At 41.6% G+C, this 22,235-nt stretch overlaps 1 protein-coding gene across 4 annotated transcripts in view; it reads right to left on the bottom strand.

The window, feature by feature from the left end:
• Window positions 1-3,784: 3,784 nt before the first annotated feature.
• Window positions 3,785-22,235, bottom strand: part of LOC109405331 (myelin transcription factor 1-like) — a 47,531-nt gene continuing 29,080 nt past the window's right edge. The window contains exons 2-8 of one of the 4 annotated variants that reach the window (XM_062845398.1): window positions 16,208-17,058; window positions 15,825-16,141; window positions 15,488-15,722; window positions 5,359-5,553; window positions 5,207-5,272; window positions 4,836-5,137; window positions 3,785-4,765 (exon numbers count right to left, since the gene is read on the bottom strand). In XM_062845398.1, coding sequence (XP_062701382.1) covers window positions 4,350-4,765; window positions 4,836-5,137; window positions 5,207-5,272; window positions 5,359-5,553; window positions 15,488-15,722; window positions 15,825-16,141; window positions 16,208-16,881 — 2,205 coding nt within the window. In that variant the 5' untranslated portion in view covers window positions 16,882-17,058 and the 3' untranslated portion in view covers window positions 3,785-4,349. Of the gene's footprint in view, window positions 4,766-4,835; window positions 5,138-5,206; window positions 5,273-5,358; window positions 5,554-15,487; window positions 16,142-16,207; window positions 17,059-22,235 lie in introns of all 4 variants that reach the window. The other 3 variants (XM_062845399.1, XM_062845396.1, XM_062845397.1) reach the window with 3 other exon arrangements.

Here is a 22,235-nt window from a genome sequence, read left to right as displayed (position 1 = left end):
CTAGAAAAATGTTCTGGTGCCACTCTAACAGAAATTTCTTAAACAGCTTTAGAATAAATTCCTCGAGCAACAAAAAGAGTATTTTCAGGAGTAACTACAAACAAGATTCCAGGACCAACTGCATCAAGACACAAAAGATGCCTAGAAGGCCTGAGGAAAATTGAACAATTAATTTGGAGCAACTTATACAGCAACTTTAGATGATAATGTTGAAGAAACTTCCGGAAACAATTGTTAAAAATCTAATTTTTGAAGAAATTTAATGATGAAGTATTTCATCAACTTTAGAAGAGACTTATGGAAAGAATTTACTAAAATCTTAAAGAAACTCCTGGAAAATTTTCGGAAAAATTCGGAAGCTATTCTAGGAGAAATTCTTGGAAACGATTAATGAGGAATTCCTGAAGTAACTTCAGGGCAGTTCCAAAGGCAAATCTATAAGGAGTACTTGGAGGTGCTCCAAGAGAATTCTAGAAAAACTTAAAGAAACTTCAAGAAATTTCTCAAAAATCTTCAGGAGTGGCTTCAAGGCAATTCTAGGGGCAATTTCTAAATTGTTTGTTTGCATTTCAATTTTAAGCTCAAACGTTTTTCTCAACCAAACTTATGAATCTAAATTGAACTCCACGAAGAGCAATAGATTATAAAGTTTGACCCTTACACAAGTTCTGAATAGTTCAGATCTATATATATAAAAATGAGTTTGAATTGTCTTTGAGGCAACAAAATTCAGGAACGGGTGAACCGATCAACATCACTCTTACACGGTTTGATTCGTATTTATGTTGGCTGTGTTTATATGTAGAAAAAGTTACGAAAATTGACTTAAAAAGTAAGAAATTTTACAAAATGCTGATTTTTCATGACCTGGGTAGAAAATCAACACGATCGAAATGAAACCAATCTAGAGTGCTATGCTTAAATGACCTTAACAATTGTCAAACCACCACAAGATTGGCAAGACGAAGTTTGCCGGGTCAGCTAGTTTTTAATAAATAAGCTTCAGAATTGTTCTTTTTGTTGTATTTGTGCATCGATGTTTTATGCGGCCCGCAGGTCGATCCCGAATTGCAAATTTGGCCCGCGGTATCCTTCAGCCTGAGCACCACTGTTCTACGGGGTCTTGGAGGGATAACAGGAGATTTTTTGATCCCTTCTGGGGGTCTGAAGGGCATTTCAGAGGTTCTTATGGGGCTTCAGGCGATATGCGGGGCGTTTTAGGATATTTCAAGAGGAATCAGAAGATCTCGGGATACGGTCTTAGTACGCTTCAGTGGCATTCAGGGGGTCACATTTGGAACGCTCTTAAAGGCTCCTGAAGTTCGTTGAAACGCCTTTCTTTTGGGCTCTCTAAGAATTTCCTGGAAACGCTCTTGATCGCAACTCAAACGCCCAAAAGCTTCATCTTTTCATGCGAACAAAACTTTCTTATTAAATCCCTGACTTCATTGATGTGTAAAAATCCTTACTTTTATGTGTTTTTTTTTTCAATTTAGACATATTTCTAATAAGCTGGGGGTGCATCAGCTTATGGCATAAATAGCGGTTCTAGTGTATAACTAATGGACAATCTTAACACCTTTCGCGAATATCCTATTCCCAGCCCACAACACAACACAATTTCCGTTACGAAAAGATCTTTGGCCGTAGTGGTAATCAAACTCGACTTGGTTTTACTGAATAGCTACACGTTTGTCGCGTCGGGTCAGGATATATGGAAGTAATGGCATCGGGTTCTGAAATGTTTATTATGTGTTAACAACAAGATTGCGGTTATGTCCCAGCCATTACCCACCTCAAGTTTTTCGGCACATCCTAGGTTAGGTGGGAGTATTCATATACGATATTGGCGGCCAATGATGAAATCTTGCCCATATGTCCTTAAAATAGAAGTACAAGTATAGAACGCTAGAGGCGCTATTTCCTCATACTGTGGATGTGACTAGGATGATTCAACCATAGTAGCCTTGATTTACTCAAGACACAACCCATCGGTACCTTAAGTGTCAAACCAATTGTTTTCATTTAACAGCATTTAACAAGCGAGATAGAACGAATTATACAAAACGAGTTATCGGAACAAAAAATAACTCAAAGTTTCAGCGGCTAAACAAATTGCAGATACTATACAGATGTGATGATGGAAGAGAATATCTAGTGGAGCAAAACGGTTAGAATACTGCCAATAGTGCCTATAGACAAGTAGTCAATAGCGTAAAATTACCGTTTGCTGTTCCACACCTTGGCCGACCACAGCCAATTCATCTGCCCGTCGGTCTCCCAGGTTAGGACCTCCTTTAGTCCTTCATTAAAATGTCCTACAGTGAAAACGAGCGATTTGTAGTGGTTTGCCGTCAAATTCTTATCTTCATTTCTCCAGCGCAGAGCTCACGGCAGAGTTTGTGGCGGATGAATGGATTCAAATCCGGTAGCAATTTGGAGTACACACAGATAACTAAGTATTGTCTAATTATGATGACCTAAGGACTATTATGGCTCTAAATTGTTCTATGCCTCCCGTGGGTTGATTCAATCATCCCATGTAGTTGAGGTAACTAGGGGAGCAGCGATTTTTTTTTTTATTGGAACATGCTATAACCCTTGTTATCGCCACACTGGAGCTCAAGATAGATTAGATAGATAGATAATTTAGAATTTTCTTTTCTCAAAAGATCCGGATACTCTAGATCCCAGAATTGAAATTATTGCACCAGATCGGAATGGAAAGCAATATGCATGTTTACTTTAGAGAACGTCACATTGTTATTGTTTGGGATTCGAAATTTAATGCTGATTGCTATGATGAAAATTTTGAAAATTTGACACTTTGAGTACCACATCCAGGACTATCCAGGACACACACCTCCTAGATGTTGGTCACACGATTTTCAGCGACATTATTAGTCTAATATATGTCTATTGTCCTTAAGGAGAAACTTCAGAGAATACCAATATGGCTGCCACAATGGCCGACTTGGACCCCTACTCACGTTTTCAAAAGCACCAATCTTGAAAATTCGTAAACAAATGCGCTCGATTTGGAAAAGCTGCCTATTTTTGCAAGTGAGCAAAGCCAGGATAAACAAGTGCGGGTTGGTTCGAGGCCTCGTTCGTCAGATTTGTGCCTCTAAAGTTTGTTTGCAAAATTGCAATGGGATTTGTTGACGTTTCACCTTAAAGAACCCAAGAGTTGATGAAAGTGATCATCTGTACAAACAAGGTTTCCTCAATCTGACTATAACAGGTACTTACCATTTGTCATCATGTAACATTTTCTGAATATGATAGCGAGCGAGTTTGAACATAGCAATTAAAATGCATTTAAGGTGACATCATGCATCACTGAGCTGCAATCACTGACTTTTTTGCTTTTCAATCATTGTTTGCTTCAAGTTTTTGAAGCGATAAAAAACGGGTAATTCTGCAGCCATGCCGCTGAAGAAGTATCATCACACTCATTGCGAGTGAGCGTATAAGGAAATACTTTTTCATCCATATATTCGCTTTTCCGGATGTAATTTACCACTGTGAAATTTCAAACGGCATATACAAGATGGCTGCCGAAGCTGATGATAGACTACTCAGCGTAAAGGTGCAATTCAGATTGAAAAGTTACTTTCACAAAAGTGCTTATTGATTCATGTGTTGATGTTCATTTTATTGGGAAAATGGTTCAACATTGGGAACCCAAACAAACGGACACTCTAGTCTGTGATTCCAACATGGATCTTCCCTTAACAGGATTTCTTTCCGAGCACGAAATAAAATTCAAATCACTCGCGAATGTTAGTATCACAAATATGTAATTTTTATTATCGTTATTAAAATTCATAACTGGGTTACATACAATAATGACTTTTTACAATTTTGCTAATGTGTTTGCTGCTTTGGATTTTTATTGGAAATTTATTTTCTTCACAATTATCCTCACAGTTCGCTGACTTCCACGAATTTATTTCACCAATTTACGACGTACTTAAAATAGTAGCATTTCAATGGTTTCCGGTAATATTGTGTTGCTTCTCTGTCTTCTGTGTTGCCTGTTTCATTTTCATATATTTATAATTAAAATGAGTTCGTATAGCACATTTCAACTAGGTTCACTTCTCTTCATTGTTTCTGTGTGTTTTCTAATGGTTTAAGATGTAATCGTTATAACTTCGTCCGCCGAACTCGAACCGAGCATTCTCGCGGTCCGTCACTACTGATCAATCGATGTTCGGCTGTCATTAGTATACAGTTCAAATTGTCCATTTGCTTCTCATTCACTTTCCACTCGCATGCCGAACCCCACACATTCACAATCCCATTCATGCGGAAACTAAAAAGCTCTAACAGGTCAGGAAATTTCATGTGATCCCCCGAGTTCCGATCTCGAGGAGCTTCGGCTCGTTGTTGTTCAGCTGCGATTCCATCGCGTTGATGTTCGATTTCAGTCGCAGCATCTGCAGCTCGACGCGGGCATTTTCTCGCTTGAGCTCACTAATCTCCTCGTCCAAGGTGAGAATGTCTTCGTTACCGCCGGGTCCGGCATTGGTTTGCGACTGGGACTGTGCCGGATTTCCGCCGATTGATCCCGGAAGCGACCCGATCCCACCGGAACCGGGTACCGAGCCCGAGTCCGACGGGTGACTGCTCTTCGGGTGATGGTCATCCGAAGAGACGCTTCCGAGGACACCCCCAAGGGACGGTCCCGTTGCGATGGCCGATCCTCCGCTAGTGCCAAGCAGGCCATTCTTTGTCGGGTTATAATTCGTTGCCAGGTCTGTCGAAGCAATAGAGATCCAGATCTTTAGGACACACCTACACAATGGGTCAATCTTCGATCAGCTTACCGTTGAAAGATTTCGCTGCCGCCGAGGTCGAGTTCATAAGGACCTCGTCGCTGTAGCGTGGCTTCTTGTTTGCCTGCTGGCCGGCGGCGGTAGCTTGGGCCGTCGGGCAACTGGCCGTCGTACGATGGGTACTAAATGTACCATCGATGTGGCCGTTTCCGTCGCAACCCGGTGTCTGACACTGGAATGGTTCGAACTTACCGGCTGCGGCTTGGGCCATCGCTGCCTTCGCTTGCTCGATGGTGCCGCCACTCTCCAGGATATGCATCTTGTTGCGCAACGCTATCGGGCAGCCGGACGCACTGTTGAAGAAACCGACAGACATTGGTAAGGTTTTGAGGGTTTGGTTTGGTTTAGCTTTTGATGACTACCTTCGGTGTGACAGGAATTTGCCCGTGGAGTGACCGGATCCATCGCAACCCGGAATGGGGCATCTGCTTGGAGAAAATAGAATCGGAAGGAGAGAAAACACACGGCACAAATAAATCGTTGGAATTGTGAGCGGGCAACATTTGGGAATTACCTTAGCGGTTCCGATTCCTGGCCGTCGCGTGGTTTACTTTTGGGTTTTGAGGCCCGCGGACATCCGGATAGACTTCGGTGTGAGCTGTAGTTGCCAGTTGCGTGCCCAGAGCCGTCACATCCTGGCGTTGGACATTTCAGTTCTTGCGATTGGGAGGGGAATTGCGGTCGATCCAGTCGTTGATACCCGGTTAGTCTGTTGGAAGGAGAGAATATAAAAATGCTCAGAGATAAACGCGGTAATTGCGATTGCATGGGTCACAACAAATTAACATTATTCAAAAAATAAAATAATCCATGGAAATACTCTGGCCAATTAGCACCGTTCGGCGCCACTTGTGTTTTACGTGGGCTGGGTCTAGGAGCTAAGAAGTTCCGACGCCCAGGGAGACAGCCACCACACTTGGGACCCTACATATCGAACTCATCAACACATGGGTTGGGACCTAAGGCTTCACTTTCTATCCGAGGATAGGCGTGATCAGATATTTTTGTCTCAGAAATACCGACGGCGTCGACTAGGATTGGATCTATACCGACTGGGGTGGGAGGCAACCACGCTTACCACTGCACCACCGACGCAGCTATCGAAATATTCATATTATATGTTCATTCAAAACAATAAGCATCAGTGCCCGATCTACTTCCTGATACAACGCTGTATCCATCTAGGTATCAAGGTAAGTACAGAATCTATTGCACAAAGGTTTTACTTCCATAACTTTTGAACGGCATTTGTAAGCTACGACCACGATGGTCTCTGCGACCCGTCTAGTGTCAGACGGTCAGACGGAAGTTATATCGGTAAATGATTGGTAAACACCGTCAATCTCGGGAAATAATACTGTTCAATTTTCTAGAGTATTTTTTGACGACATTCTTAGACAAAAAAATCAAGGAAGATTTCTTACGAATCGTTGCTCATAAAATATCTTAGGTAATTCTTGAAAAAATGTCCAATCGAAGGAAAAATTCTTTGATTGCATGAAAATAAATTTATAAATGGAATGGAGAAATTCTAGAAAAATGGAACGAGTTGACCTCGGCTTTTTTTTGCATCGGTGTTTCAGTTCAGTATGGTCAATACAGAGTGAAAACTGTAGGCACTCAAATTAGTACTTTAACCTTCACAATGTCTGTGATCCAAACCACAGGATGAAAATATTTCAAATTTTCACCACATCATTTCCTATGCTTTCTGATGCTGCAGTGAAAGTTTCATAAATGTACATACTTCAATCTTACACTAAAATACGAATTTTCGGAAAAAGCATGTCCAAAAATGACTTTTTCACATAATTTATAATAGCTTTAAACATGTAATTTCTATTGATTTGAAATTTTGACCATAGATTGCCAATATATTGATGATGAAGTAGTCAAATTGTCAGCCAAAAATATTGATAATTGCCAAAGTTACAAAAGATTGAACATGACGGATTTTGGGAAAAAAATAGGTTCGGGTTTTTTACTACTGACTGAGTGTAGTAGAAGTGTGCAAGGTAGTTGAACACACTCCAAATTTATAGGAAAATACAAAAATAAAAATAAGAAAAATCATAAACCACAATTCACAAAATTGCGAATAAAAATAATCATCTTCCAAAGTTCCAAAACATGTTTAAGTAGATTTTTGAAGACGAAAAATGATATTGAGAAGTCTGCTATAGACCTATTATTGGTAAGAGATTGCATGAACACTGGTAAATACGCCTAAGAGGAACGGGAGAAGCCGAAATTCACAAATATTGTTACACCCTTTTAACATGTTAGTCTAGATTAGATATTTCTGCACTGAATAGGTTGCAGGTTGCAGCTTGACCGATTTTAAGTGTAGTCATGCGGAGTTTCAATGGTTTTTCAAGGGAGTTTCAGTGGACTTTCAAAAGCGTTTCATGACGATTCCCAGGGGCTTCAAGTGGTTTTAGAGAGATACGAGGGGGTTTCAGGTTTGAGAACGTTTCAGGAGAACTTCAGGAAGGCTAACCCAATTAAGATGGTGGGGTCAATTTGACCAAGACAGGCACACTAAACGTATTCTACGCCAGCGTGGTGCACCTATCCTCAAGGTGGGGCTAATTTTGAAAAAAAAAAAAAAATCTCCGGGATATGATTTCTCAAGTGGAAAGTGATCAACTGGTCGAAATAAATGAAAAATGAGCCATTGCGGTTGATATTTAAGGGTGGTGCAAAGGTTTTAAGTGGAATTGGCTTCTTTAACGGTGTTAAGATATTTCGATATTCTGAATCTGCATGCCAAACTGAGCCGAAATCCAAATTTTCATGAATTTTGGTGCCCGGGAACCTATTTAAAAATCAATTTGAAGTTTGTATGGGAGCGATTTGTCGAATCACCCCTCGTCGCAGTTTGTACTGGGTCAAGCTGTCAAACAGTTGCTCAGCTGTCAAAAGGTGATTTCAAAAAATCGCTTTGAAATTGATTTTAGGTACCAAAATTAAGTTCTAAAAATCTGAAAAAAATCATGGTGGCTCAGAAAGAGGTGATCATTCATATAAAATCAAAAAAATAATAAATTTTTCAAAATTTAAAAGCCCAATTGCGGCTAGAGCAAACCTTGGAAAAATATTTCATAATAAATTTTCAAACATAACTTTTCTAGACCAAATCAGTGACCTCCAAATTGCGATACTTCTACTGGTTTTGGAGGTATTTAAAAAAAAAGTCATATTTTAGTATCCAACCGAAGAAATATTTAAATGCCATATTTAAATATCTCGGAAACCAGTAAAGAATTAACATGTTCTTTCAATTTTTGCTCTAACCAAAAGTCCACGCTTTCCGCCATCCCTAGATATCAACCGATACGCGAGCAGAAGGGAATAAAAACATTATAAGAAAAACCCAGATTAATCCACCTAGTGGTGATAGTGCCTTTCTCATCGAATATGTACTCATGATCTTTATGTCGACATAAGCCGATCCTGAGAACACTTATACGCTTAATACGATCCATGTAAAATTTGACCTCCTTATGAACTAAATTATGCACAGTAATTTTAGACGCAAAAAGAGATTGGAAAAACATTATCCAGTGTTGATGCGATCAATATATAATTTTCCCATAACACGTTGATACATCCTACTTTATATTAACACCACAGGAATTTGAAATGGTGTGGTTTCGATTTTATTCTCTTGCATATATGAAGACTTTGACTATTTCTTCACTTTTAGTCTTACCCAAACCCAACGTTTACCAGGCTATCATAAAAGCCACGATTTAATTTTTCGCTAACATTGGTATTGTTCACTTTCATACAGTCAGGTTTTTTTACGCGGTTTTCATTTACGAGGTTTTTTTACGCGGATTTTTGAATTAACGCGGTTTATTTTTACGCGGATTTTTGAATTACGGCGGTTTACTTTTACGCGGATTTTTGATTTAACGCGATTTTCATTTACGTGGATTTTTTAAACTTTGAAGCCGGATTTTTTCCAAGAATTATTAAAGTTTCGGTGCTTAACAGCATAAAAAGGGTAGAATATGATGCAGAGTATTTTTTTCCGGCTATCCTAGGTCATGCAAACTGTTCTTGAGTTTAGATCCTAAAGTCTATGGCTGTAACGGTAACTTCTTTCATTAAACAAAGCTACGATTTGTAATCTATCATGTCCAGTGAGCCTTTTGAAAGTTCAATAGACAGTTTCAGATCAGGATATGTGAGATATGTGAGTTGGAGCCTTCAAAACGAACCAGATCAAACCAGTGTTGCAAAAATTCATCCCATACCTACATTTGAACACTAACCAACAAATCTTTTAAGTCATTTTTCCTTCTATTCATGTTCAAAACGACTTCATTCAGAGCACCTGTCAAATGAGAAGCGAATCCTTGTCAATTGAATACATTGTCACTCGAATGAGTGGGCAACGAAGCACGAAAAACCCCGCAAAATTCTGCCAGACTGAAAAAATATCAAAGGTCGGGTCAACTTTTATCAAATGTTGGGCTACTGTTGGACCAACATCGAACAAGTATTGGGTCCTTGTTGGGTTTGGTGGCCAAAATAAAAATAGGTGAATTATAGGTTGATGTCGGATTTGACGTCATCAATGATGGTAAAAGCTTTAAACCTACAACACCACACATATTGTTTCCTAGCTGGAGGTCAATTGGATGATATGTGCATTGACAGAGACTGGACCAACTGAATGATCAAAGGCTATTCGATTGATATTCCGATAGTAAATGGAAAAAATGAGTGGTTACCATCTTCAATTTCAGCTTTAAATGTCGGTTGATACTGACACTTCGCAGCCCTGGTTCAAACTGCTCGAATATGAATTTTCACTCGAGCATGACAGATGGCCGCGAGAGTAGAGAGGAACTTTCTCATGCATCAAGTCACTGCATAAGTGCCGCTCACTGATTGTGTTAAAAGTTATAAATCATGGTTTTCATTTAGGCGGATTTTCTAATAAACGCGGTTTTTATTTACGCGGATTTTTGAAATAACGCGGTTTATTTTTACGCGGATTTTTGAATTAACGCGGTTTATTTTTAAGCGGTTTTTTTACGCGGTATCTATCCCCCGCGTAAAAAAAACCTGACTGTAATTCTACCATTTGATGTGCCGCATACATGGGTATGGTTCAGTTTTACTTTTGACCATTCCCAGCGGACACTACTGGTTGTCCCAAATATTGTCTGTGGCTTTGCATAGGTTCGGTTCACTTTTATATTTTACCACCTATGACGAGACACCCAAAATCGGTTCCCGGACAGGATCTGTTATCCCAAATTTGGTCTGTGACTACTTTTTTGCTAACCGTTCATCAGGTTATCGAAAAAGCCGCGGTTTGATGTGTCGCATGCATGGGTTTGGTTCACTATTATATTTGGACTCTTCCGTCAGGACCTCCGGAACCGGTTCCAGAACACTACCGGTTCAGATATGGTCTGATACTGTTTTCCTGCTAACCGTTCATCAGGTTATCAGAAATGCCGCTGTTTGATGTGTCGCAAGCATGGGTTTGGTTCTCTTTTAGATTTATCCACTTCTGGCGGGACATCTGGAACCGGTTCCGGAACACTACCGGTTCAGATATGGTCTGATACTATTTTCCTGCTAACCGTTCATCAGGTTACCGAAAATGTCGCTGTTTGATGCGTCGCATGAATGAGTTATGTTCAATTTTATATTTGGCCACTTAATGGATGCCCCCTGATCGAAAATTCCGTGGTTTGATGTATCGCATGCATGGGGTTGTTGCATTTTCATGTCTGGCCCCTCTCAAGGGTATCTAAATGGCCATAACTCCGGAACGGCTGGACCGATCCGAACCATTTTCAAGAGGAAACAACTATATGCCGCGTCGAATGAACCAACGGTCTTTAAAATCGGTTGAGGTTTACTGCCAAAAAGTGATGTGAGTTTTTTGTACACACACATACACACATACACAGACATCACTTCAATTTGTCGAGCTGAGTTGATTGGTATATGTGACTCGACCCTCCGGACCTTCTATCAAAAAATCGTTTTTGGAGCGAACATATAGCCTTTCCAGTACACTTAGTTTCCCAGAAAGGCAAAAAGGGTACTCACTAAACCGATTAAATAACTGTGTAAGCCATGATTATCTGTTTATTGAAATATTTCATGAAATTGTGAATGAAGTAATCAAAGTTTGCCTTGGTGATCGCGACGTTGAATCAACTTAATCAGTTTACGCTGTTTAGTGAATCCTCCCATATTTTGGCGAAATAACTGATCATTATAATATGTTATTTTTATGTTATTCACATAAAATTTTATGTTATAAACTTTTCTGTCATAAGCGGAAAAATAACAAAAAATGTTCCTAGAAAACCATTTTAACACAGACATCCAGGCTAGAACAAATTTCATTCAGAAAGTTGTGTAAGGATTGGAATCTTAACTTGAGTAAGGTTGCAAACCAATACACGATGACAACACTAACGCCGCCAAGCATCAGAGTATTGCCACAGTCAGTGGTAAATTAAAACAATTCAAGTGGTGAATTAAATTTGTATGGAAATTAACCGACTGCAGCGCCACGCTATTGCCACTGGTGTTGCTGATGAAATATTTCTTACACAAAATTCAGATTGGACTTGTACGTCTGTTCTATGTGATTTTAAAAACTTGTTTTGTTAGTTTCAATAACAACTAAATAACAGTGAATACGAAAAATATTAAATAGGGGTACTCACTAAACAGATAAAATTGCTGCGTAAGCCATGATTTTCTGTTTATTTGACATGTTTCATGATTTTGCGAATGAAATAATCAAAGATTGCCTTGGTGATCGCGACGTTTAATCAGTTTACGCTGTTGAGTGAATCTTCCTAATAACAAATTGTTAATAATCGGAGATCAAAATTTGTTATGATATAAAACTCATAACTAAGTAAGATAAAGTACAATGTAAATCTAATCATAGAAGCTGACTCTGTTCCAGTTAGGATGTACTGCAGAAAATAGTAGGAAGAGGAACTTCACGTCAGTTCATGCACACACGGAAAACAACGTAAATTCTGAACGATGTAGTTTTTAAAAAAAGACAGTACACCGTCTTCAGCCAGAGGCTGCACAGACTGAACATTACACTAACACGAGACAACGGACAACACACATAACGCCCAGTGGCCCAATGGAGAATTTTCCGTTTGACGAAAAGTTTTCCCCGACTGGAGCGGGAATCGAACCCGCACTCCGAGGCTTACGAAACGCCTAGACGACTGACGCCGCTAACCGCACGGCCACGAAGCCCAGTTTTGATTTCAAAACTTGTTACTGTTGTACTATTGTTGATCAAATAATGTGCACTCTTAATAGTACAACTACAACAAAACTAGTAGGTACTTCAACAACATATGTTGTTGAAATGTTATTTGATGCACGTATACCAATAGCTTGACTATAACAAAATGAGATCGTTCAATAAAATATGTTATGGGAGGGTTATGCTGTAATAATTTAATAATAACAAAACTAGATATAAAAACAGATTATATGATTTCGTAGTCATTTTTTACTATTCTTCTCTGCTCGAGAATCGCTCAGTTTTGCACAGCTCACTTATTTCAACTAGTAGATCACTTTTTACTTGGGAACCATATCAAGGAAAGTTTTTCAAAAATTAGCTCCAGGCTAGTCCTAACATCCTAGGAGGGTTAAGAGTTCTATCAAAGGGTTTACAGGTCTTAAGAGAGCATCCAGAAGTTTAGAGGATTTAACAGGCTTTCATGTTGGCTCCAGGAGATTTTAACCTTCCGTTAGTGGTGCGGTTGGCCACACCACCAGCACCGCACTAATGCTGGATACTAAACACGTTGTACAAAATACAACAAATTGATCCCTTCGAGGGTTAAAGGCGTATCAAGACATTTCAGGACGTTTCCATGTTTCAAGGGATTCGAAGGCTTTCAGAAGAAAATCGGATGTATTTTAAAGCAGCTTCATGTGCCTTCAAAGATGTTTTATGAGGTTTTAGGGAAGTTTTCGGGGTGGTTTAAAAGACACTACACTCTTAAAAAAAATCATGTAAATTTAAGTTCACTTGGGTGCACATAAAAGGAGCGGCCCGTTTGACACAAATTTTCGTCTTCTATCACAAATAAAGTCGGAGCTAGCAATCGCTAGAGCCGAAGCGAGAGATAAACATATGTAAGTAACATAATGAACTGGATTCGAACTCTGGTTCGCTGATTGAGAGGCACGTGCTATACCTCTCTCGGCTGTATCACCGAGTTGTGAGACAAACGATAAATGTAAAACTGTTTCTACCTAGGTTTGTTGAAATCTTGTGCAACCAATTCGAACTTACATGATGGATGTAAAATTGAGTCAAATTTGCCATTCAGTCATGAAATGTTTACGTTCGTTGATGGTTTACGTCACGTGTAATTTCCTAATTTTTTAAGAGTGCACGAAACACACAATGGAGTGGAGAATTTTCCGATTAACGAAAAGTTTTCACCGGCTTACGCAACGGCCAGACGACTAACACCTCCCTCCCCCTCCCCTACCGCACAGCCACGAAGCTCCTGTTTTTGAGACTGAGAAAGTTCTATATTGCCACGCTACGCCAGTATCCCTGTGATGTTGATGTTGCACCTTCGTGCTCTGAAGCATCTGGCACTTCTAGCACATCGATCTGTTATTTTCCAATTTGGATGCACCTGAATCAAGATTGCACCACTTTGCCATACACTCACTTGGAATACAAATTATCATCGACACATGTAGAGTAGAAGCTTCATCAGTTCCATCCTATCCCAGTTCCGCGGTCGGAAGCGAGTGCTCTTTCAACATCGCTGACGTATCCATCGTTGTCAACTCTCAAATACACGAACTCGCCACACATGCAAACGAAGTAAATACCTATGTCGGATTAGAATCGAAGGCGGATTAGCATCCCAAAGTAGGAGGCGAGGCAGCTGAAGCTGAAGTTACCGAAGTCAGCCTGAAGGGTAGGCCGGATATGATCACGACAAGCAATCGCAGAAGCGTGTGAGGCAACCAAGGAGCTACCAGGCGGCGCTCGCAAAGCTATGAGGTTGTTAATTCCGAAAGTTAAGGGCAGTAATACCGGTAAGTTGTACCCCAGGTAGGTATTTTGGAAAGCAGGAAAGGGTAGGCGTGAAAAGACAGGACCTTCCCGAATTGCGACCGTTTATAGGGGGCTGTTCATTTAATATGTAAAGGAATTTTCACGGTTTTTCGACACCCCCCCTTTTAAGATTTTTTGTATGGAGACCTAAATACTTTTGTATGGCTCGTAAGATTTTTCAGAACCGCCCTCTTCACCCCATAAACCCTTACGTAATTAATGGACAGCCCCTGGGTCCGCAGCCACCACAGACGTGACGTCCCTTGGACCATAGTGGATAGGAAGAAGAGGAAGATAATGTCAGAGTAACAGAAGCGCAGGGACACCAGGCCAAGGAAGGGTAGTAGGGCAGGTGAGAAACCAGAAAAGAATAACGCGCTCGTCATCAAGGTAAAGGGTCAAACTACTTGGAAGTTTTCAAGGCGATGAGGAGCGATGCCAGGCTCGTGGATCTTGGAGCCGACGTACTCAATATTAGTCGTAATTGTACGAGTGAAATGAAGTTGAGCTCTAGCGCGATAAAACGCGCACGGGAGCCACCTACATGTGTCTGGCGAAAGAAGTCCTTGGCGAGTGTCTGTTAGATAGGCCGGACGCTTTCATGAGGCTCCTGATCAGGCTGCTACTGATGTTGAAGGAGTGATGTGCTCCAAAGATTGTGTTTTTGCAAGAAAAGAAAGACACGGACACCGTCTTCGGCCAGAAGCTGTACAGACTGAACGAAACTTAGCACTAGACAACGGACACAACCCACATTACGAGCACCAGTGGATACGGCTCTTTGTGTTGAAGTACGGTAGTGAGAGTTCGTTGTTAAGAGTGGATGCGGATTCAGAGTAGGTACGAAGAATCGATGATACAAGAGTACTTGCCTGACGGCTATGTTTTCGAGCCTAATCATATATACAAAAGACCATTCCATTTTCAATAATTTAGATTTATCGTCCTCTCATAGCCGACTCAATACTAATTCATAATGTTGTTTTCTGAAGTTGTTTGTGGCGCTAGTGTGCTTGAAGTTGTCAGGAGCAAAATAATAGCTGTGTGTCTTGTAATTATACACACATTTCTGGGGCAGAAGTCTTCGACTTTATACATTCCCGGGGCAGAATTACTACTTGAAAGTAGAGCGTGAGAATTATAATATCGAAAGAGGCGTGTCCATTGTGTTTCTTTTTGGCGGATAATCCCAAACATTCGCTTGTGCGCTTGCACGAGTTTTGTACCGACTTATACTATTGTTGATTGACAGAGATTATCACTTTTACAGTTATTAACCTTTCAGAAAGCGCGCCATCAAGTAGCTGAAACTGCACTGTGCTCGCGCAGTATATGACGACCGAGGTTTTTTGGTAGTGTTGTACTTTTTACAACGGCGTGCGTCCTGAAGGGTTAACAGAAACTATCTGTTAATAACTGTAAAAGTGATCATTAAACACTAAGCTGAGAAGCAAGTTCTGTCCCAGTTGAAACGCAACACCAAAAGAATTATCTATGTACTTTCACACACAAAACTTTAAAAACTTACCCAGCTTTCAGGAGATTGTCATGCGGCGAAAGGTGCTGCCCCAGCGCCGGTGGCGTCACGAAGCTAGAACCCGAGCTCGGCGGGTAACCCGAAGCTACCGACGGTGGATAAACGCCCGAACCGAGCGAACTCGCGTACGGGCCGCTGTACTGGTACGCATTCGGCGCGTATCCCGGATAGCCGTTGGTGTAATCCGGCTGCACCACCATGCCGTAGCTGGCGTGCGGACTGTAGCCTGCAGAGTACGGAGAAAGATTCTCGCTAGAGAAAAAGCTCTGGCTGCGATCCGTGGCCGCCGCTGCCGACGAGGAGGAAGACGGTGGCACGTTGCACTCACCGCTGGTGTCGCGATAGGTGTCCGCGTAGTACGACCCGCCACTGTCCGGCGTGGACTCACGACTGTAGGACGCCGAAGGAGGTTGGGGCCTCGCGAACCCAATGCCCAGTGGTCGTTCACTGTTGCCGCCGTTAAATTCGGTCTGATTGACGTCCGAGTTGTTGCGCGATTCCGGAACTTCGTTCGTATACACTGGGTTGTTGTTGGCGGTGTTTGGGTTGTTGTTGTTGTTCGCAGTGGTTGGATTCGAGGCGGGGTTGCTTCCGTTCGATGGGCCTGTGGTGGAGTTCCTGGCAAAGTGCGGACTTGTGCCGCCACTGAATGGAAATGAGGAAGTTGGGTGTTACAGAGTGGTCAATTTATTACAGGGGATGTTCACTTACCTATGGTTGGAGCTCAAGTCGAGGCTGGCTTGGGGACTGCTGCGCTGTTGAGGACTTGCACCAGGTTCGGGACTAGTGGATGAAATCTTATTCGTTCTTGGGTCATCAGGTTTTCGGCTGATGGGATTGGGGGAAGGAGTACCGCTGGTTTTGTAAGGAATTGGAGGGCTAGCTTCTTTGACGCTCAGGTTGATGGCTGAGAACCCGGGAGGCATTGTTCCACACGTAGGGTCGTAATGGTACATGGGTCTAGGGTAGATGGGACCGGCACTTTCATCCATTTCAACTTTCATCATGGGATGAAGCCGATCAGTCGGTCCAGTGGGTAAGCCTAGATGATGTTGACTTGGTTGGATTTCTGGGGGAGCAGGAGGTTCTGCTGAAATGTATTTCTGTTCTTCGTCTAAGATAGATTGCGAGTATCCATAAGAGGAATAGAGATTGCTACGTTGAGGAGGGTAACTGGTGTCGTATCTTTCGAAAGCCGTTTGCGGAGCGGGTTCGTATGGTCTATGATTAGTCAAATGTGATGCCGTTGTGTCGTATTCGCCCAGTCGATTGCCCATGGAGGGTGGTGATGAGAGTGTACTCATCTGAGCATAGGAGCGCCCATCGTTGAGATCTGTGTAGCGCAGGTTGTCCCGCGTGACGTACGAGTAACTGTTATCAATCATTTTGACTTATGTAGGTAGCACTGAACGTGGGATAACACTTAGAAATACACAGTAACGTAACACTCTTACGATTAATTGGTGATATTAGGTAGAGATCGTATAAATATTGCACTTGTTGTATTGTGTATTGTTGGTGATTTCTTCTAACACTAACAGCTGTCGTTGAACCAGTAAGATCTGAAATGAGAGAAGAGAAATTCACAATCAGTTGAAATAATCTGGCATGAAGCGTTGTTCTTTAAAATTTTCTCTTCAGCTTTAATTATTGATCGCCTGCGGTTGCCCAACCTTCACCCTCAACCGGGGAACAAGTTTCCATTGAACGTTTTGATTCGCTTCCAGCGCTATTCCTTAACAACCTCTATTTGGAGCGCAAGTCTTCGTTGAACGTCAAATTTGCTTACATTAAAAATCGGCCCAGACTACCCTACTTTCAAAGAACCATCTCGTAGTCGTAAAAAGATAATGAGCAACTAGAGGCTTGCACCCCTTTCACATCCCTCCCTGCCACCTCCCCACCATTCCAGCATTCCCACTACGGGCATACATGCCCGCGTAGAACACTTGGTTGAGAATCCGGAATTCGCCGTCGGCAGGACCATCTTCCTAGACTGCACACACCGACCGACCAACCGAAACCGAGAGATAATAGGCAAACCATCATATTTATCTCTGCGACGGAAATAAAATCGTGTTCCTCCGACTCCGGGGCTCCGTGGCTGTGTGCCGTGTCGTCATGAAATGGCAAGCAGCAGAGCAGCGCAGCGCAGCGTAGCACAGAGAGGCATGTGTCCTAGAGGAATTGCCAAAGACATGAAGGATATGATTTATCGTTCTGCCTTCTGCTGCCAGCCAGCCACCCTCCAGCGCGCGCGACAACCGGAGATGACAATTCTTTATTCTTATCCGCTCGCTCCCTCCTGGCCTGAGTGTTCGTTGCTGAATGGACGGACGGACGAAGGCTTTGAACCCCTTTTGCTTGCCATAACTGCACAGCGCACAGGCAGGCAGGGGTTCTACCGAATCGTAACGCAACCCCTGATATGTCGGAGGGGAGAACACGGAAGGAAAAATAGTGACGATGACAGTAAAGAGCACTTGTGACATTCATAATTTTTATTGATTGTACGGACGATAAAGTAGACGAGTGAGAGTGTGCTTGGCTGAGAGTTTCACGCGGTGACGGGCGTTCAGCACAGATCATGTGAAATGTAGGTACCTGAGGTAGGTAGGCTATAATGCTGTCTGTCTGCGCCGTATGGCTTCATTGATGCAGCGGAAAATCGTCCGGGAACAAGTGTGTTTTTTCCTGTTTTTCTTTTTTATTCACTCTGGGAAAGGTGGATTTGGCGTGTTTCCTGTCTCGGGACATTTTTCTCGGTATGTAATCGCATTGTTATACATTTATTCATGGGTGCATGTTGCGAAGTGGATTTCGATAAAGAGTTTTGTGAATAAAGATGATTTAGTGGAACGCGTATTCTGGTTGACTATTGCGAATAGCTGGCAATTTATTTTGAATGATTTATCGCTCTTGATGCGTAAAAGATCGCTTGATTCTTATTTTTTCAGGAGCTCTATCTTATCCTAGTCTTTGTATCGGTCTCGATAAACAATCTTTGAAATACTCACAAACAGTGATTATATCTTTGGATAACACTGATTCTGCTAAAACGAATCTCTCCAATGATCGAAGGCATTGTTGGGTCTTCGTTATTTTTCGCACACCAAGAAGTCACCGTCTCAATTTTATGATCATGATGATATGATCACGAGAAACAAATGTCACTTTGTGCACTGGCCCCCAATCATCATGTCGTTGTTGTCACAAATCTCTGCAAACAGTTCACCGTTCGTGCTAATTTCTCAGAGACTTTTGCGTCCATAGCATAATTTGCTCGAGTTGCCGGAACCGGAACCAACTTTTGTGTTGAAGTCGCCAATGAGGATTTTTGATTCCATCTTTTCGAAGACTACTTTATCAAGACATGCAACTCTGTTATTTTCCGATAGTAACGGCAAGCGTCACCGACGGCACCGCCGCCTGGTGAGCTAAGATGGTACCTTTGTGTAAAAGTGTAAGAGTGTATTGGTGCGAGTATGAAAATTTACACACACTATCATGAATAGTACCACCTTCATCTGGGGTGGCGCTGCTAGCAGTGACTCCCGATTTTCAGCAGTGCTGCAAGCCTTCTTGATAATGTGGTCTTCGATTGGATGCTCCTCTTTGTTTCGTATCGTGAGAACTCGAATGTCGCAACCCGTGGTTTGCATCTGGCCACAATTATTCTACCGCTTCATGAGTGCAGCTTCGGCATGAACGCTGAGCAGGAAACCAGCTCCACGGAGACGAGAAGCGTGTTTGTCTCCTTGGCCATAGTACAGTAGAATATGACCGGTTGCCAATCTGTGTTTATTCTAAGATCTATTAATCAAACGGTCTTCGCTTAGTTCTACGATCTCAAGTTTCATACGGCACGGCATACCTCACTCTCACTGACAAGTTGCGCCAGTTTACTTTGCTGGACTATGCTGGGCAAGAAACGCAACGGAGCCTTCAGTACACGCTTTGCCAAGTGTGCAAACTTTTCCGCACGCATCAACCAACATCAAAGCAAACTCTTGACATTATCGATGTTTTGTCAATGTTGCGACCGCTGTTGCCCTGCCGGGTTATGCGTGCGGAAAAATTTGCACACTTAGCAAAGCGTGTACTGAAGGCTTTAAGGGCTGTTTGCAGTTCAGAAGGCATTTCCCTGCCTATCTTGATGCATGGGAAATTCCGTGCCTGAATCGATTAAGAAACCGTTTTTTTTCGATCGCAGTACGCAGTTGGCAAATACCGAAAAGAGCTACATAATGCCATAAATTCCAGAAAGAATTCCTGGGAAAAATTTTGGGCGAGCTCTAGAAGTATTTCCTGGAAAGATGCCAGAAGAAACCTCTTGATGAATTCGAGAAGAAATTCTCTGGAAACCCAAGAATGAAATCTCAAAGGAATTTGCGAAGAGGTTTCAAAAAATATTCTTAGAAGAATTCCTGCAGGAGGAAAAAAGAAAAAAAAGAAAACCTCGGAGGAACTCTTGTAGGATTTTGGGAAGTAACACCTTGGTGTATCTCAAAAGTTACTGTTGGAGGAATTTGGAGATAATGATTTGGTAAAAATCGAGAGTTGCTTACAGAATTCCTATTTCTAGTGTAACTCCTGAGGAAGTCCTCAAAGAAACACCAGGAGGAACTTAAAATGGGACATCTGGGTTAATCCGAGAAGGGATTCCTGAAAAAAAAATCCCAGGGCCAGAAACACTTTTTCGGAAACTTCTCATCGAGTTCTAAGAGATAACAAAACTAATGGTGCGAGATAACCTGGAGGAATTTCAGAAGAATCCCCAATGAGAAACCTTTAAGTAGCCGGGGCCCGTGCCGCAAGTGGTCAAACCGTGTCACGTGTGTGACTCACACGTTTGCTTCAGCCCCGGCACTTTAGTCAGATGTTCTTTTCTGAGCCTATGGCTCAAACGGACCCGGCCACTTAGACATCGGCGAACGGCAACTCATAATGAACCTCCAATCGGATTGGAAAAAGGAATTGGCAACAGGCGCACTTCAACATCCTCGTGCTCATCATTCTACCTTGACAGGGTAGAAAGAAAAGCAGCGCGAAAAGCAACCAGTTCGATATAGTAGAATAATAGAATACATTTAGGCGCTGTACAAAAGTGGAAGTTTGTCTGCCAATTGGAATCGCTCAGGTAGTGCTCTAGTGGACAAAAAGAGCTGTAAATTAGGTTAAGTGGTTAAGAATAAAGTTTCTGGAAAGTAATTAGAAACTTTCGGAGATGTACAAGAAGCATCTGCTGAAGTAATTTAGAAGAAAGTCCTGAAGAAATCCTAGATAGTATTTCATCTGAATTATCAAAAGGACATTGTGTTGCGACATGAAAAATCTCAAAACGTATATCTTTAGAAATCTATCTGGAATTCCTGAAAAAAAAATCCTTACCGGAACTTGAGTTTTTTGCCGATCCCAGAAGACCTTCTGGGAGCATGTCCGAAGAAATTTCTGCGAAATCTAAAAAAAAATCTTGAGGATTCCCAGAAGAAATCCCTCAAAAAATCTCAGATAGAACTGCAGAAGAAATTCCAGAATTCCCAGAAAGATCCCATTGCAGGAACTTAAAAATGTTGCAAGAATACCAAAAAAAATATCTAGATATTCTAGAAGCAATTCCTGACAAAAAAAAAAAACAGGAGGAATGCCAGAACAATGCCTAGGAGAAACCCAACTCCTTCGAGAGTCTCAGAATTACCATCTTGAGAAGGCCCTAGAAGTATTTATAACTGAAAAATACTGAGAAAAAATCGCAGAAAGAACCGCAGGACAAAACTCAGAAGAAAGTCCAGGAAGAATCATAGAAGTTACTCCGTAAGTCCCCTAAGAAACTCTTAATACAATGCCAGAAGAAATATCTGAAGAAATCCAAGATATTTTTTTAAAGTCACAGTAAGAGTTCCAGCATTGGTATTCAAAAGAATGTACCTGCTTGATGAATTACAGAGATCCCAAAATAAGTTCCAAAAAGTTCTTCTTGAGGAAAGAACGTATGGAGGAATTTCAGAAGAAATTTTATGAGTGATTCCAAAAGGAATTTACTGGACAACAAGCCAAACCAAGAATTTCACGAGTAGTTACAGTAGAAAGTTCGGCAGAAATAAAAATTAAACTGATTGAAAAAAAAAATCAAAATAACCTTTTTAAAAATCTCAGAAAGAATTCCTTAAAAAATAAACATCAAGAGGACTACCAAAAGGAACTTCTGAAAGGATTCTAAAAATATCTATGGAAGAAATCCTTGAAATAACTATTCAGACAAAACATTGTAAGCCATCAGAGAAAGAACCCAAGCAACACACATGTTATATAAGCGTTACGGCAGCGCAAGTTTCGGTTGTAGATATGTTAATTTTACGTAAATCTAGCATTGTGTTAAAATTACGTCAAATAAACTTTTATACAACCAAAAAGTTCAGGTAAAATATTATCATTGGGCGCCCATTAAAAGCACAACCCCCGGTGAAGACTGACGCTTGAGCCTAGCTATTTAGCACTGTAGTTGGAGGAAATGCCAATGCAGAATCCGTAGCTTCCGGGAAGGTAAGCCTAGCTCCCTGGGTTAGTGAATTGATGTCAGGACCTGCGAGCCAGCCGTAAAAAGACTAACACCGAAAAATCAACAAGAGAAGAATGCGAAACGATACCAATGGCGACCACAGCGATGAAAGGTAACTTGTGATTGGAAGCTCTAAAATGGTTCTCGAGAGTCATCCGACCGGTACAAGAAGACGTGGAG

Source organism: Aedes albopictus, chromosome 1, assembly GCF_035046485.1.
Source record: "Aedes albopictus strain Foshan chromosome 1, AalbF5, whole genome shotgun sequence".
Classification (NCBI taxonomy): domain Eukaryota; kingdom Metazoa; phylum Arthropoda; class Insecta; order Diptera; family Culicidae; genus Aedes; species Aedes albopictus.
The sequence above is the reverse complement of the archived record's forward strand: the minus strand, read 5'-3'. Positions and strand labels throughout refer to the sequence as shown.